This window comes from Pecten maximus, chromosome 2 (assembly GCF_902652985.1).
Source record: "Pecten maximus chromosome 2, xPecMax1.1, whole genome shotgun sequence".
Classification (NCBI taxonomy): Eukaryota; Metazoa; Mollusca; class Bivalvia; order Pectinida; family Pectinidae; genus Pecten; species Pecten maximus.
The window spans coordinates 23,118,468-23,133,648 of record NC_047016.1 but is presented as its reverse complement, the minus strand read 5'-3'; the positions used below and the strand labels follow the sequence as shown (position 1 = coordinate 23,133,648).

At 37.2% G+C, this 15,181-nt stretch overlaps 1 protein-coding gene across 1 annotated transcript; it reads right to left on the bottom strand.

The window, feature by feature from the left end:
• Positions 1–2,753: 2,753 nt before the first annotated feature.
• LOC117321538 (perlucin-like) lies at positions 2,754–5,320 on the bottom strand. The gene is made up of 5 exons (XM_033875981.1): positions 5,122–5,320; positions 4,748–4,836; positions 4,522–4,612; positions 3,503–3,734; positions 2,754–2,847 (listed from the first exon to the last, which is right to left on the bottom strand). The coding sequence occupies exons 1-5, from the start codon at positions 5,171–5,173 to the stop codon at positions 2,823–2,825; spliced, it is 489 nt and encodes a 162-aa protein (XP_033731872.1). The 5' UTR covers positions 5,174–5,320; the 3' UTR covers positions 2,754–2,822.
• Between the last annotated feature and the right edge of the window lie 9,861 nt (positions 5,321–15,181).

Genomic DNA, 15,181 nt, shown 5'->3' with positions numbered 1-15,181 from the left:
GCTAAACATAAATATCTTTCTGCAAAGAAATGATCAACCAATAATTCACTTATTCCTTCTAGGAATGTCAACTTACCTCATAGTTATAGAGCCCATTAACGTCGGTACCTGTCACCAGTACTAAGGCACATAGAGGATATATGATCGGTGTCTTGAATAAAGGAAGACAAGAATAGAGAGACTTTGGCAATTGTTTTTTGTCCCGATCCAAAATAAGCTTGAACTTTTTAAGCATTAACGAGAGGTTATATTTTATTAACAACTTTATTAATATATATTCAATATATCAAAAACCACAGCAGCCTGTTTAAATATATTATCTGGCCTCTGCTTCAAGGCAAGAAAATAATCTACGTCAGACAAGGCACTGAAAAGATGTCAGTTTCTTTGTGTTATCTTACTCATACATTAAAGAGAATAAGATAATAAGCAAGTATTTATATTCTAAATTCAGGGGTTATCTAAAGAGCAAAATCCAGTAATATTATACAAGCCTGATGCCCTATATTACTACACAACTGCACAACAGAATTAGCTTGTAGTATGTATCATGGCTAACCATGAGTCTTGCTGATGACATGCAATTTGTTAAGCTGTTTGTAAATTTTGGTAAAAAATGCAAAAAAATACATGTTTCAGGAGCACACAATAAGCTAATAATGATCACATCTATTGCACAAAATAACCATGTCGTTATGCTCACAGACGTCAATAGCACGAAATGGGCGCATTTGTTTGGCCGAATTCGACATTATGAAAGCATAAACATTGATTTTATTTTGACTGTGAAATGCACGGTGAGGTGAGCTAGGTCAAACATCATGAAACTGAATTATTAAACTAAATTAGCACTTATTCCCGACTTACAAAAGAAAAAGAAAAAGAAAGACCTTCGTTTTTGTTTTTGTTTTTTTTCTAAGAAGTTTCATCCATATTTGGTAACGAATATCATATTTGGTCAGCATCCTCGTGAGAGTTCTCTGAGATGACTGTGACATATATTATATTGGAATATATGGACAAACGATTTTCAGGTATTTGTGTTACAGTATATGTGACAGGTGTGCTCCTCAGAAGTTTTTCTGGTTGCATATGATATTATGGAATCCAGTGAAAACTACCGATTTTGATATAGCAGTTCAGACATACTGTACTGTACTTATCCCCCACAGGCCACACAATTAGGGGTCGACTGGGGCGGGCTTTAATGGAGTACTAGTATGTCTGTCTGTCCAGACGTCTACTTGTTGTCCGCACGTCCGTTAGTATCAATTTCATTACATAGCCAAGTGCTGTAGCTTACCAATGCTTATGCTTTGACACTTTAGTTAGGCTTATGTTTGGTCATAATATCAATTGATATATATAAGGATATGGATGGTAATTCCAATGGTAATATTTTCCAAACCAATGCATGTCATTAGGTTACCAAGGTTAACAAAAGGAGAACAAAAGGAGAACTATGATAAGACAGATCTTGTATGGACTTCCCCCTAATAAACTTGTGTACCAATATCAATGAAACCAAACAGAAATATTTGAGATCATCTGTTGATTTTAGTTGGCATGGTGACCCGCTCACTAAACATTAAGGTTGTGTAATGGCCCATTCTTATCATTCTAATATCAAATTAGCCAAATTTGGTCGAATGATGAAATTTATCCACTCCTATTATTTGTTAAGCATTGGGTATTTCTAGAGCTGTTACTATGGAAACATTACTGAGGCTCATCAACGGTTAAAATTGCCTGATTAAGCAGACACAGTAAAACATATTTTTGAGGGATGGCAAATTCAATGTTACTATTTCCCCAAAGACTTGTTGTCATTATGTCTCCATGGAAACCCTTTATTCCGACAAACCTTCTTTTGTGAACCAATAAAAGGAAACTACGCGGGAACATTAGGGACCATATGTAGATGTAGATGGTCTGCACTCAATTCCTAATAAAAAAATATTATCTTTTTTGCTGAGATTTTGCGATTTCTTATTGACTGAAAGCAGATCACAAGATCCAATAAAAACGATATTGACCGCTACTTCTTGGAAAACGCTTGCTAAAAATAGTGAATTAGACGGTAATTCTTAATATCTGCCAGCTAGAACAAAAACAAAGTGAGCGCCACTATTACAACTGTCAAACTCTTCAGACAGTACTTGAAGTCAGAGTTTATTCCCTTGAAGACCTGAACGATACATTTTGCGCATTATTATCACATGTATCCGGCAAATAAGTGTAGAATTATACACTGTTAGAACACAGAAGTGATATTCGACACCAGTTAGAGAAAGGGAATCTGAATATAAACCTCTGTTAATATAAACTGGGCAACAGTAACTTCTTCTAAATGTACTGTATTAATCAAATACATAATTAAGTGTGTTTACGAATGGCACTATTATTTATATTATTAAATCATAGATTTTAAATTGTTTTCCCGAAATAAATGAGTATCCAGTAATATTGCTTTTAAATTTTGTATCATTCATCCCACTCTTCGATTTTATAAAAATATAAGAAGAATAACAAAGAACTTACAGCATTTTTTTTTCTGTTGATACATTGTTATATCGATCTACATCAACCTCGGAATTCGTATTTTTAAAAAATCTGAGGTCGATATAACCATTATTCGACTTCATCGAAAGATAGTAAAAGCGAGCTGGTTACTTTCTAGTCAGAACTATACATGTAGTTGTAAACACATGTGCACAGTGCTTTGATTTATGTAAAGAATAAGTATACATATAAACATTTGACACACAATATTATTTATTTCCATTTGCATTACAGCTGACGATGTCACATCGATTGGATTATCAGCCGAACGTTGTCCAGTGTCCACTAAAAAAAATCCAATAAGAAGAGATATAAGATATAAAAGTTTTGTAAAAAAAAAAAATGAATTAAAAAAAATGTCGTGTAGCTAATATGTTTAAGTAGCATGAAGACTGTATCTAACATTGGTAGGTAATTTTACAATGTGGTAACTATCATTAATGGGACCAATACTTTATTAAGTAATAGGCCTATGAATGAGACCAAAACTACATTCAATAATAGACCTTTGAATGGGACCAATGCTTTATTTAGTAATAGTCCCATGAATGGGACCAAAACTATGTTCAGTGAAAGGCCTCTTAATGGGACCAATGCTTTATTTAGTAATAGGCATCTAAAAGGATCCAATGTTATAGTTTACACAAACTCTTTCATATCAACCAAGTGATCAAGAAATTGTTATGCTAATGATTTGCGGGTCTTTTTTTTTCTTTTCTTTTTCTTTTCTTGTTTTTTGTTTTTGTTTGGGTTTTTTTCAAATCACAATATAAACGGATATGTATTTAATACAATAATTATTAGTTGACATTTGTAGGAATGTGTAAGATGACCGGAAACAGTTCACTTTACCGGAAACACATTAGATTACTAGAGCAACCTGTCGTATGAAGCATTCATACATTGTTACTAAAACAAAAACTAACCGTAATATACGTACCCTGCTTCACAGATGAACCTCGCCTTATATAGACAAGGGATATCGTCCCACCTGAATGACATTTGACTGTGAAGAACTAAACAGTCATCGATACTGCCTTCCGAATTACTCGGTTCACCGGGGTTCCAGTTAGTATAGGCGAGTCGCTGTCCACTCTCTGTCCAGATCCAATCACCTTCAATAACCGAATCACTCCCGTCCAGCCAGAAATGAATCATCTCCTTGTGCCCGTCTGTCAGGGAAAACATCTAATATGGTCAGTTTCTTGTACTGGTCAGTCTAATTGCATTACATTTCATTCGTCTAAAAATAGTGCATATGTAAACACTGTACATTTTCTCGACAGTTCCCTTGCGTTCAGTTTTGTTTAGCTCTAAAACAGCAAGCTTCAAATGTAATATATATGTAACGGTGAATTCCAGTGGACGTGATATTAAAGGAACCTGAAAACGAGATATCATTCACGACGAAATACCCTGTCAAGTTAATCACAAAATCACCTGAAAATCCACATGATACGTGGCATGACATTGCATATCTGACGCGACAAATAAAATGACATTGAGTACCGAACGAGATAAATGTCACGTCATTGTGTACCTTACAAGAAATGGCATTGTGTACATCATGTGACATGGCATTGTGTAACTTACGTTACATGGCATTGTGTACCTCACGTGACATATGTCAATATGTACTCTACGTGACAGCCTTGTGTACCTCACGTGGCATATGTCATTGTGTACTTTACGTGACAGCATTGTGTACATCATATGACATGACATTGTGTACCTCACGTGACATATGTCATTGTGGACTTTACGTGACAGCATTGTGTTTTTTACGTGACAGCATTGTGTACCTCACGTGACATATGTCATTATGTACTCTACGTGACAGCATTGTGTACTTTACGTTACATGGCATTGTGTACCTCACGTGATATGTCATTATGTACCTTAGGTTGATATGTCTTTGTGAACCTCATACCGACCGAAAGTTCGTTATGTGATACTTACATGAGAATCTCGTAGCTAACTGTCGTAAAAAGTTGTCCACGTGAGCATTTGGGATCATCGCCAGGTGTGCATTGTATGATTTGCATATTGCCTGTAATAATGAACTTATCATTACATGTTTGTTGTTTGTAGAGGGGATTATGATTTGCAAGTTAACAATACGTGTCAAGTACCTGAAGAATATCTAGTGCCCCCAATCACTGCATAAAGCATATTATCAACTTACCGATGCGACGGCCCAGGTCACTTTAGTATCTCCCATAAAATAACAATGCCCGTCGTATGACTCCCATCCATTTTGACACGAGTAGATCTCTATTGTAAATCAAATATAAATCAGTCATGTGAGCATAAACAATATTAGTGTAAATTAAGCGTGTATTGCGTTTGTTTAGTATCAAATTTTAGTGTTTAAATAAGAAAACAGACAATTTCAGCTCTTGGATATGTCTGATTCTAGATTTCAAAGTAGACATAGATAGTAAGTACAAGCTAGATAATTTAGGATACATCACTTCACTCGTGGCTATCTCAAAAGTTGTCAGACATGATAACATTTTAAAACCAATATCTGAAGAGGATACCAGTAACCATATTTACCGCGTGTACACAACGCGAGCATGAATACAACCAATGGTAAAGCAAACGCCATGTTTGGCAGTGTCACGAAGCCCAGTGAGACTTAGCACGAGTTCCTCCAAACCCAGGATCTATATATATGTATTATATAGGAATTCGTGTCACATCCCTGTGACGTAGTATGCCTGTGTTCAAGGCAGGACGATCACTGATAAGACTCAATTGTAATGGACATACAAACTTGTATGTCGCTTAATTCCGGTCAGGTCCATTTCTATGGTCTATGGTGTAATCTGCCATACCATGACTCTGGCAGACGCTTCTATCTATCACTGCCAAGGAAAATACATTGGGAGAAAGGACAATCGCCGGTCCAATCTAGCATTATAAAATAATTTCTTTGTCCATTTGTAGATAGTTGCAATACTAATACTGGTGTCCTTTACTATTATTTGTAATTGTAACTCCTAATGATATGATAATTGATATAATTTGAATGTAATGATATAATATCAAGATTGTATTGGTCAAGAGAGGGGAACTTTTTGAAAATGAATGTGAGAAGCGTTCGATTGGCAGAGAGGTATCCCGTGATCTTGTGTGTAAAGTCATAAACTATGTCACTGTCAATTGTCACAGAACTTGTACATGTACACCAAATCAGTTACATCCGAAATATGCGATAGCCGATATCGGACAAAAACGTACTACTAGAAACACTGTTTTGCCCGTCCGATATCGGCCATCGTAGAAATATGTCTTGTACTTAGAAAAAGTCGAAAACCAAACTAGCACAGTTGACATTTGATAACGTATTATTTAAGCATAGTTGATTACTATAATAATTGTAATTTAATCATAAATTACATACGTACACATTATATGCCAATGCTGCAGACTTTCAAAGAATCTTTAAAGGCACAGTGGTCAACTGTGTAGAGGTACGGCTTTGGCAATCCGCCAAAACCTTTACAGTTCTCTTATTGACAGCCAAAATGTATTCAACATTTCCATTGTTTGCTTGAACAATGGCTACAAATGTATCACATCCATCCAGCTAAAACGAAACTGGGTCAGATAACGTAAGCACACGGAGGGGGAAATATAGTACCAAATCACCTATGATATCATGTTTATTTGTGTTACTAAGCATATATAAATAAACCTGAAATCAGAACAGCATTTTAACAAACAAATTTATTCAGCTTAGATACGTTATATATGTTTTTCCATAGACTTTAGTCTTAACGTTTTGGAGTATATCATTAAAATTCTTGAATTCAAAATGGCAATTATGGTTTATAATAAAAGTTTAGGGTCACATATAGAACTTAATCAAAAAAAAATTCGGTCATTCAGCTCAAAATATTTTCCAGAGTAGCCATTATGAAAATGGGTGAATTTCGCAGAAGAAATTCTCAAAAATCTGAAATGTTTATCTACTAATAATTATGACCTGAACTTTTGAAAACAATTAAATCGGACGAGGTTACACAAGTCAGGTACATACAATTATATAAATGAAAACTACATAACGAAACTGGCGGAACGGTTGTTTGTGTTTCACGACTCGCTGTTGAGTCGCTTGTGTCTCTAGGGCTACCTCATGTGGTACCCTCTAAGCAAGGCTTCCCGGAGCATGTACCTCGTTTGTGGTGTATTGGCTCACTAGGCGTACTGCTCGAAGCATGAATCTGGGTTGGTGGAGTAGTTGTTGGTCGCGCCGGAGTCGATAGAGCATCACAGCGTTATATTGATTTGTCACAAATTACACCTTCAACTCGTTTGGGTCTGATATGAACACGGTTTCTCTTGTACAGGGCACCGGTTTGGGCTTGCACTTTGCATGTGGGATCGTTGGAACTGCTCTGTATTTTACCCAATATTCACCTATTTCTTTTTTGTATTCAAAATATACATCCTGTCAGCTGTATAATCATGGTATTTCTTCGCCGCCTTCTTTCTTTTGTCTCACCTTTCACTTTTTATCTCCCTTTTCGTGTCTCCATGTTGGGAGTAGTGTAAGCGCTTGTCGCCCAAACATTATTTGATTAGGGCTCCGTCCAGTGTCCTGTCGTGGTACATTTCTTTGCTCCATTAAGGCTTCAAACTAGTCCTGTCTATCGCGTCACACTTCAACATCACCTTTACCCGACATCCAGCTTTACCGTTCGCACGTTGGTGGTAAGGTGAGGACGTCTGGTGAGCGATCCCCCACTGGACGGTAAATACCTTGAATTCACTTGAGGAGAATTGTTGGCAACCATCCGACATTATAGTTATTGGAATACCGAACATCGCGAATTGTTTCTTGAGATTTCCGATGATCACGGCTGGGGTGGCTTTCTGTACCAGGTCAACTTCTATTAAGTTACTGTAATAGCCAATGCTGACCAGGTAACACGCACTCTTTATTCCAAATAGGTCAAAACCGATGTTTAGCTACGGGGCATGTCTTGCGCCATGTTGTTTAAGTAGCGTGTTGGTTGTATGCGGTTTATGTTCTTGACTGACTTCATCAGCATTCATGTGGGTCTAGTAGACTCTGACTCGTGCCCTCATCATCATGGAATCATAGCCACGTGTGAGCTATGTAGTCGAGATTTCATATCAGCTCTTAGTGCTTTAGGAATATGATTGCCACCCCTTTTACAATGATTCCATCATATGAGCTGAGGCTGTCCCTCATGTCGATAGGTTTGCATCAGTCCTCAACGTCTTTTTTCACCTCTGGCCAACCACATATGATGTAAGCTTCCATGACTTTTAGATCCAATTCCTTAAAGAGCAGCCTCCCTTATCTCTTTAAGTCAAGTATCGCTGAGGCCGTCATTTGCGCAGACAGGCATGATGCAGTCACGGTCTTCGGCAGGGTCTGCGACTGTCGCCCTGCTCAAAGTAACTCTGATGACGAGCTTTTCACCTTTGAGAAAACTAAACTCAATGTCATACCGCAAAAGCTTTAACACGGTGTCTTGAAGTCAACGGGGAGTGCTGTTATGGGCTTCTTCATGATGTACTCGGGGGGTTTATGATCATTTTGTACTATGATCATATGCCCATAAGTATACTTATCAAATCGTTCTACACAATGATGAACGGGTAGGCCTCCTTCTCTGAGCCCACTTCCTTTGTGAAGGGTTTAGAGGCTTCCTGTCTTGGAGTAGGAGAGCGCCGAGTCTTGTCCATGCTACTGTCAACTTGTAGCCATATTTCTTTCCCATGGTCGAAATATGCTAGTAGTGCATATACGAGTTTTTTCTTCACATTCCTGAACGCCCTTTCACATGTGATTGACCAGTTGAAATCTGTGTCCTTGTAAGTCAGAGCTCTCGTTGGTACAAACCAGGCAAGAACCGCACAATATATTGGACCATGCCACAGAACCTCTAAACACCCGCAGCATCTGTAGGGCTTGGCATTTCCTTTCTTCAATTTTCTTCGGGTCAGCTTTGACCACTTCGTTAGTAATAGTATGACCTTGAAAGGTTATTTCTTTCAGTCCCATTACCTTTTTGTCATCGTTGAGCAGTAGTTCCCTCTCATTACAGCGTTTATACAAGCGCTATAATTTGCTGTCATTGTCATAGCATGCTTCTTCATCAGTTTTACCCTGTCCCGCGATTTGATAATGTTAACCAAGGCCTTATTGAGTTTTCTTCTCCCCAACTGGAGAACAACCTCGCTTGTCCCACGTTACAAATGTCATCCGCGATAGTGAATGTTCACTCAAGTCCTTCGCCAAGATCACCAAGTCGGTTTACCATCTCTATCTAGATTTGTCACATACCGTCAGTAGCTATTTATCCTGCAACTGCCACACTCACTGACCGATAACTACTGTCGGACAAACTTGTGCTTTATCCGTCAATACGAAGTGCTTTATCCGTCAATAGGATTCACGTGAACTTTTTCCAACTCTGACGGAACTACTTTCAAGTTGACCTCATGATCACGCGCACAAACTTTGACCTGATAATGATGACGTCATATTGTTTGTCAACAATCGTCAGCTGTCAGCGTCTGCTACATTGTACGAGAATCCAGAAAAATGTCACAACAATCTTCATCCGATGACGAAATTGACAACAGTGTAACAGGAATGGTGGATTGCAATTTTGATATTAACTTTGACATTTTGTCTACTTGTATTGATCTAGAAATGACGGTAAATGATGAAAACTCTGAAATTGTACTGAACCCAGAACCAGCCCCGTCTCAAGCCCCTGTGCCCCTTCCTGTGTACGATGAAAATTCTCATGTGCCTAGACCCGTACGATTAGTTGAAATTCCGGATGAATACGATGCAACATTAATGGAAATAGTACAAGAGATAGAGAGAAATGGTACGTACCCTGTAAGCTTACTGACTAAGCTTAACATTTTCTAGTGCAAATTGTAAAACTTTAACTTGAATGAATTATGTCATTATAAAGGTATTAAACAATTCGTTATCAGAAATAAAATGTATTTGCGTGATATTTTCATACACATATGTGTGAAATTACACTTTGAGGTAGCAAAAATGATCGGAACTATATTGTAACAGCGCAGTGACATTACAGGCGGAAGTAAATATAGTTCTTATGAATGGAAATATTCCTGCGCCACAATGCGGACGCATCGCTTCAGTTCAAAAAGGTAAACAAATGACGTTTTTTCCATTTAACTTGAATGTCAGCTTCTGTGAAATAGTTGCAGGATAAACAGAATACATGGTAAGTATCTTACAATACAAGGTTTATTTTGGCTCGGAACGGAAAGACGAGATGGCTCGCCAAAGGCTCGCCATCTCGTCTTTCCTAACCCTCGCCAAAATAAACCTTGTATTGTAAGATACTAACCATGTATTCTCTATATAGGTAGCAGTGTACAGTAAAAATGCCAAATTCTGAAAAATATGGCACATGTTTTAGATATGTAAACATTGCCAGTTAACCTTACATATAACCTCTAATAAAGTATATATATTTGAAATCTGTACAACATTTGCAATTTTAATAGAGCTCTGAAGGATAAGTAAACTGATATTTTCTGTGATTTTTAGAGCTGTGAATACCATGGTAACAGCTTAAAACATTCTCAAAAATTGCAAAATATTATGATATTTGACCCAAAATGGCACAATTCTCTACACAATTTTTTTTCTGAAACCTATTTAAAATTAAATATCTCTATCCCAAAGACAGAATTAATCTTGTTTGGACATATGTTGTAAATTAAGTTTTTCCGCTATCTTACCTTTTCTGTGGGCTGCCATTTTGCGCTGTAGGCAAAACTAAATTTCCTGTGTAAACACACGTTCGGAAAATCCGGCCCGGATATTTAAAATCCGGAACCAATTTATTGATTTTTGTTTTAATAAATGTGAAGCCTGTATGTACTACTTCATACTGAATATACCAATTATAGTGTACATTTATTTTTTCATTTTTTATGCATATCATAATACAGGAGTTATTTGCTTAACAAAAAAATTGCCCATGGCCAGGCTGTCTTACTGTGGTGTGCTACCATAGGGCTTACATCAATTTGTTACACACTGTCAGTAAGGCTTACATTAATTTGTCACACACTGTCAGTAAGGTTTAGATCAATTTGTCACATACCGTCAGCAGGGCCAACATCAATTCGTCACATACTGTTAGTAAGGCTTACATTAATTTGTCACACACTGTCAGTAAGGTTTACATCAATTTGTCACATTCCGTCAGTAGGGCGAACATCAATTTGTCACATAATGTCAGTAAGATTTACATAAATTTGTCACAGACTGTCAGTAAAGTTTACATCAATTAGTCACATACTGTCTGTGAGGCTAACATAAATTTGTCACATACTGTCAGTAAGCCTGCATCAATTTGTCACACAATGTTAGGCTGACATCAGTTTGTCTCATACTGTAAGACTGACATCAGTTTGTCACATGCTGTAAGGCTGACATCAGTTTGTCACATACTGTGAGACTGACATCAGTTTGTCACATACTGTAAGACTGACATCAGTTTGTCACATACTGTAAAGCTGACATCAGTTTGTCACATACTGTAAGACTGACATCAGTTTGTCTCATACTGTAAGACTGACATCAGTTTGTCACATGCTGTAAGGCTGACATCAGTTTGTCACATACTGTAAGACTGACATCAGTTTGTCACATGCTGTAAGGCTGACATCAGTTTGTCACATACTGTAAGACTGACATCAGTTTGTCACATACTGTAAGGCTGACATCAGTTTGTCACATACTGTAAAGCTGACATCAGTTTGTCACATACTGTAAGACTGACATCAGTTTGTCACATACTGTAAGGCTGACATCAGTTTGTCACATACTGTAAAGCTGACATCAGTTTGTCACATACTGTAAGACTGACATCAGTTTGTCACATACTGTAAGACTGACATCAGTTTGTCACATACTGTAAGGCTGACATCAGTTTGTCACATACTGTAAAGCTGACATCAGTTTGTCACATACTGTAAGGCTGACATCAGTTTGTCACATACTGTAAGGCTGACATCAGTTTGTCACATACTGTAAGACTGACATCAGTTTGTCACATGCTGTAAGGCTGACATCAGTTTGTCACATACTGTAAAGCTGACATCAGTTTGTCACATACTGTAAGGCTGACATCAGTTTGTCACATACTGTAAGGCTGACATCAGTTTGTCACATACTGTAAGACTGACATCAGTTTGTCACATGCTGTAAGGCTGACATCAGTTTGTCACATACTGTAAGGCTGACATCAGTTTGTCACATACTGTAAGGCTGACATCAGTTTGTCACATACTGTAAGGCTGACATCAGTTTGTCACATACTGTCAGTAAGGCGGACATCAGTTTGTCACATACGGTCAGTAAGGCTTACATCAATTTGTCACATACTGTCAGTAAGGTTTACATCAATCTGTCACATACTGTCAGTAAAGTTTACATCAGTTTGTCACATACGGTCAGTAAAGTTTACATCAGTTTGTCACATACGGTCAGTAAGGCTTACATCAATTTGTCACATACCGTCAGTAAGGCTTACATCGATTTGTCACATACTGTCTGTGAGGCTAACATAAATTTGTCACATACCGTCAGTAAGGCTTACATCAATTTGTCACATATGGTCAGTAAGCTAGGCTTACATCAATTTGTCACATACGGTCAGTAAGGCTTACATCAATTTGTCACATACTGTCTGTGAGACTAACATAAATTTGTCACATACCGTCAGTAAGGCTTACATCAATTTGTCACATATGGTCAGTAAGCTTGGCTTACATCAATTTGTCACATACTGTCTGTGAGTCTTACATCAATTTGTCACATACTGTCAGTAAGGCTCACATCAATTTGTCACATACAATCAGTAAGGCTTACATCAATTTGTCACATACTGTCAGTAAGTCTTACTCAAAAATGTTACCGTTCTTAAAGGAATTCCAGAGAAAGGCACTTTTTCTTCTTCTCATGTCGTCATAATTGGGGTTACAGCTCCAATAAATAACTCAAGACTTTATTGTATAAAAATACCTTTGCAATATTTAATGGGCAAAACAGAATCAAACATTAACCAATAGGCAGTTGTAGCATCATCATCATCATCATCATCATCATCAAAAAACAGTTGTTAAAAAAAATTAAAAATAGGCCCTGCATTGCATATGTCGAGAAATAAGGTTTTTGTGTATCAATTTCATAATTGTCTATAAAAAACAGAAAAGAAATAGGTACATGTAATTATGTAGCCATGTCTTTCACTTATTCAGTATTAATAACCCCAGAAAACCCCAATAAATATTAACATAATTGTTCATTTCATATTACAAAACTTTGTGACATCATTTCCATCACAGCGGTTCCTTGAATATAAAAATATATTTAATAAAATTTTACAACTTATTACTACTATTATATATTTTCTAAAGATTGTTACTTTTTAATAATTAAAGAATATTTATTCATATTGTTTTAAATAGTGATGGAGTAATTGCCTGATATGTTACAGCTGAAACTAGGGCATGGAAATCAGAAATTGAGTGTAAGCAATAGTTCTAGTATTTGTGGATACAGTATCAGTACCAACATCAATAAAGTCATGTCATATAACAACAACAAGAGACCTTGATCTACATTATCCCTCGTCCACACTTATAACAAGGTTTATAGCACTATGGTGGATTAGAGAGGAAATATGGCTTCACTACTTCTATTATAAAACATTAGTCACAGCTAAAGCTATCCGGGTACACTGTACATCCCTGGGTACAAGAATCTCTGAGTAATACTATATATCATATTAACCCATACATCATGAACTATCTGACGCCTGTGGTAAAGACTTAATATCACTTTGAAATGATACTTTATACACCTGTATATAAGATAACAATCACACTGCTGTGAACATACAGCCTGCTACAGCCATAAACATATCAATAATGACTATAGGAAGATATAATAAACTTGTCATTTTACAATCCCTATTTCTCCTAAAATTCAATTTTACAACAGATATAACAGATTTAATTTAGAAACCATAACTGATCAGATAACTGCCCAGTCTAAACACTTAGTAACTTGGGAAAAGGGAATTATTACAGAACCCTCCTGAATTCTTTAATTCCACCTCATGAAATAAGTCTGTAATTTAAGGTGAAAAGAAAAGATGTTACAACATAAAACATGGTGAAAAAAATGTAAGGAATAATCAACTTAATTAAAAGGTAAATATTCAAACTAGGGTCTTTATTTTGATCTGCATGACCATGCAATCATCTAACTGTATAACAAATTCTGTTTTTATAAAAGCAGTATTTGGATTTCTAATGATAAAACATATACAGTATATGTCATATACAAGATGATAACCATTGTTGTTAATTATTTAAGGCTATAAAGTAAACGAAGGGAGATAATCATTTAAATAACTGAATTACACAGAATCACCATGGTAGCCTAGCTCCAATCAGAAAGTAAATAAACAGGTACCATTGAGATTGTAAATCTCTACATACAGACCACAAACACATGTTTACAATCGGTTTTACTTATATCAACAAAATGCTTTAACAAATAGTACAAACATATTACCATGTTGGACAAAACTACACCTTGACTTCCTAAATCTTTTCCATGGACACACATTAGCACCTGTATACATTTCAGGTTAATATAAGAACTGTACCCTGATAAAACATTACTCCAGTATAACCTATTATACTCTACCCTGATATCACTCTACCCTGATATCACTCCCCTGATATCACTCTCCCCTGATATCACTCTCCCTTGATACCATTCTACCCTGATATCACTCTACCCTGATATCACTCTCCCCTGATATCACTCTACCCTGATATCACTCTCCCCTGATATCACTCTACCCTGATATCACTCTACCCTGATATCACTCTCCCCTGATATCACTCTACCCTGATATCACTCTACCCTGATATCACTCTACCCTGATATCACTCTCCCCTGATATCATTCTCCCCTGAGTATCAGTTTTATTGGATCCTACTCTACCCTGATATCACTCTCCCCCCTGATATCAGTCTCCCCCTGATATCATTCTCCCCTGAGTATCAGTTTTATTGGATCCTACTCTACCCTGATATCACTCTACCCTGATATCACTCTCCCCTGATATCATTCTCCCCTGATATCACTCTCCCCTGATATCTCTCTCCCCTGATATCACTCTACCCTGATATCACTCTACCCTGATATCACTCTCCCCTGATATCATTCTCCCCTGATATCACTCTCCCCTGATATCACTCTCCCCTGATATCACTCTACCCTGATATCACTCTCCCCTGATATCACTCTCCCTGATATCATTCTCCCCTGATATCACTCTACCCTGATATCACTCTACCCCGATATCACTCTACCCTGATATCACTCCACCCTGATATCATTCTCCCCCCTGATATCATTCTCCCCTGATATCACTCCCCCCTGATATCACTCCCCCCTGATATCACTTTACCCTGATATCACTCTCCCCTGATATCACTCCCCCCTGATATCATTCTCCCCTGATATCACTCTCCCCCCTGATATCACTCT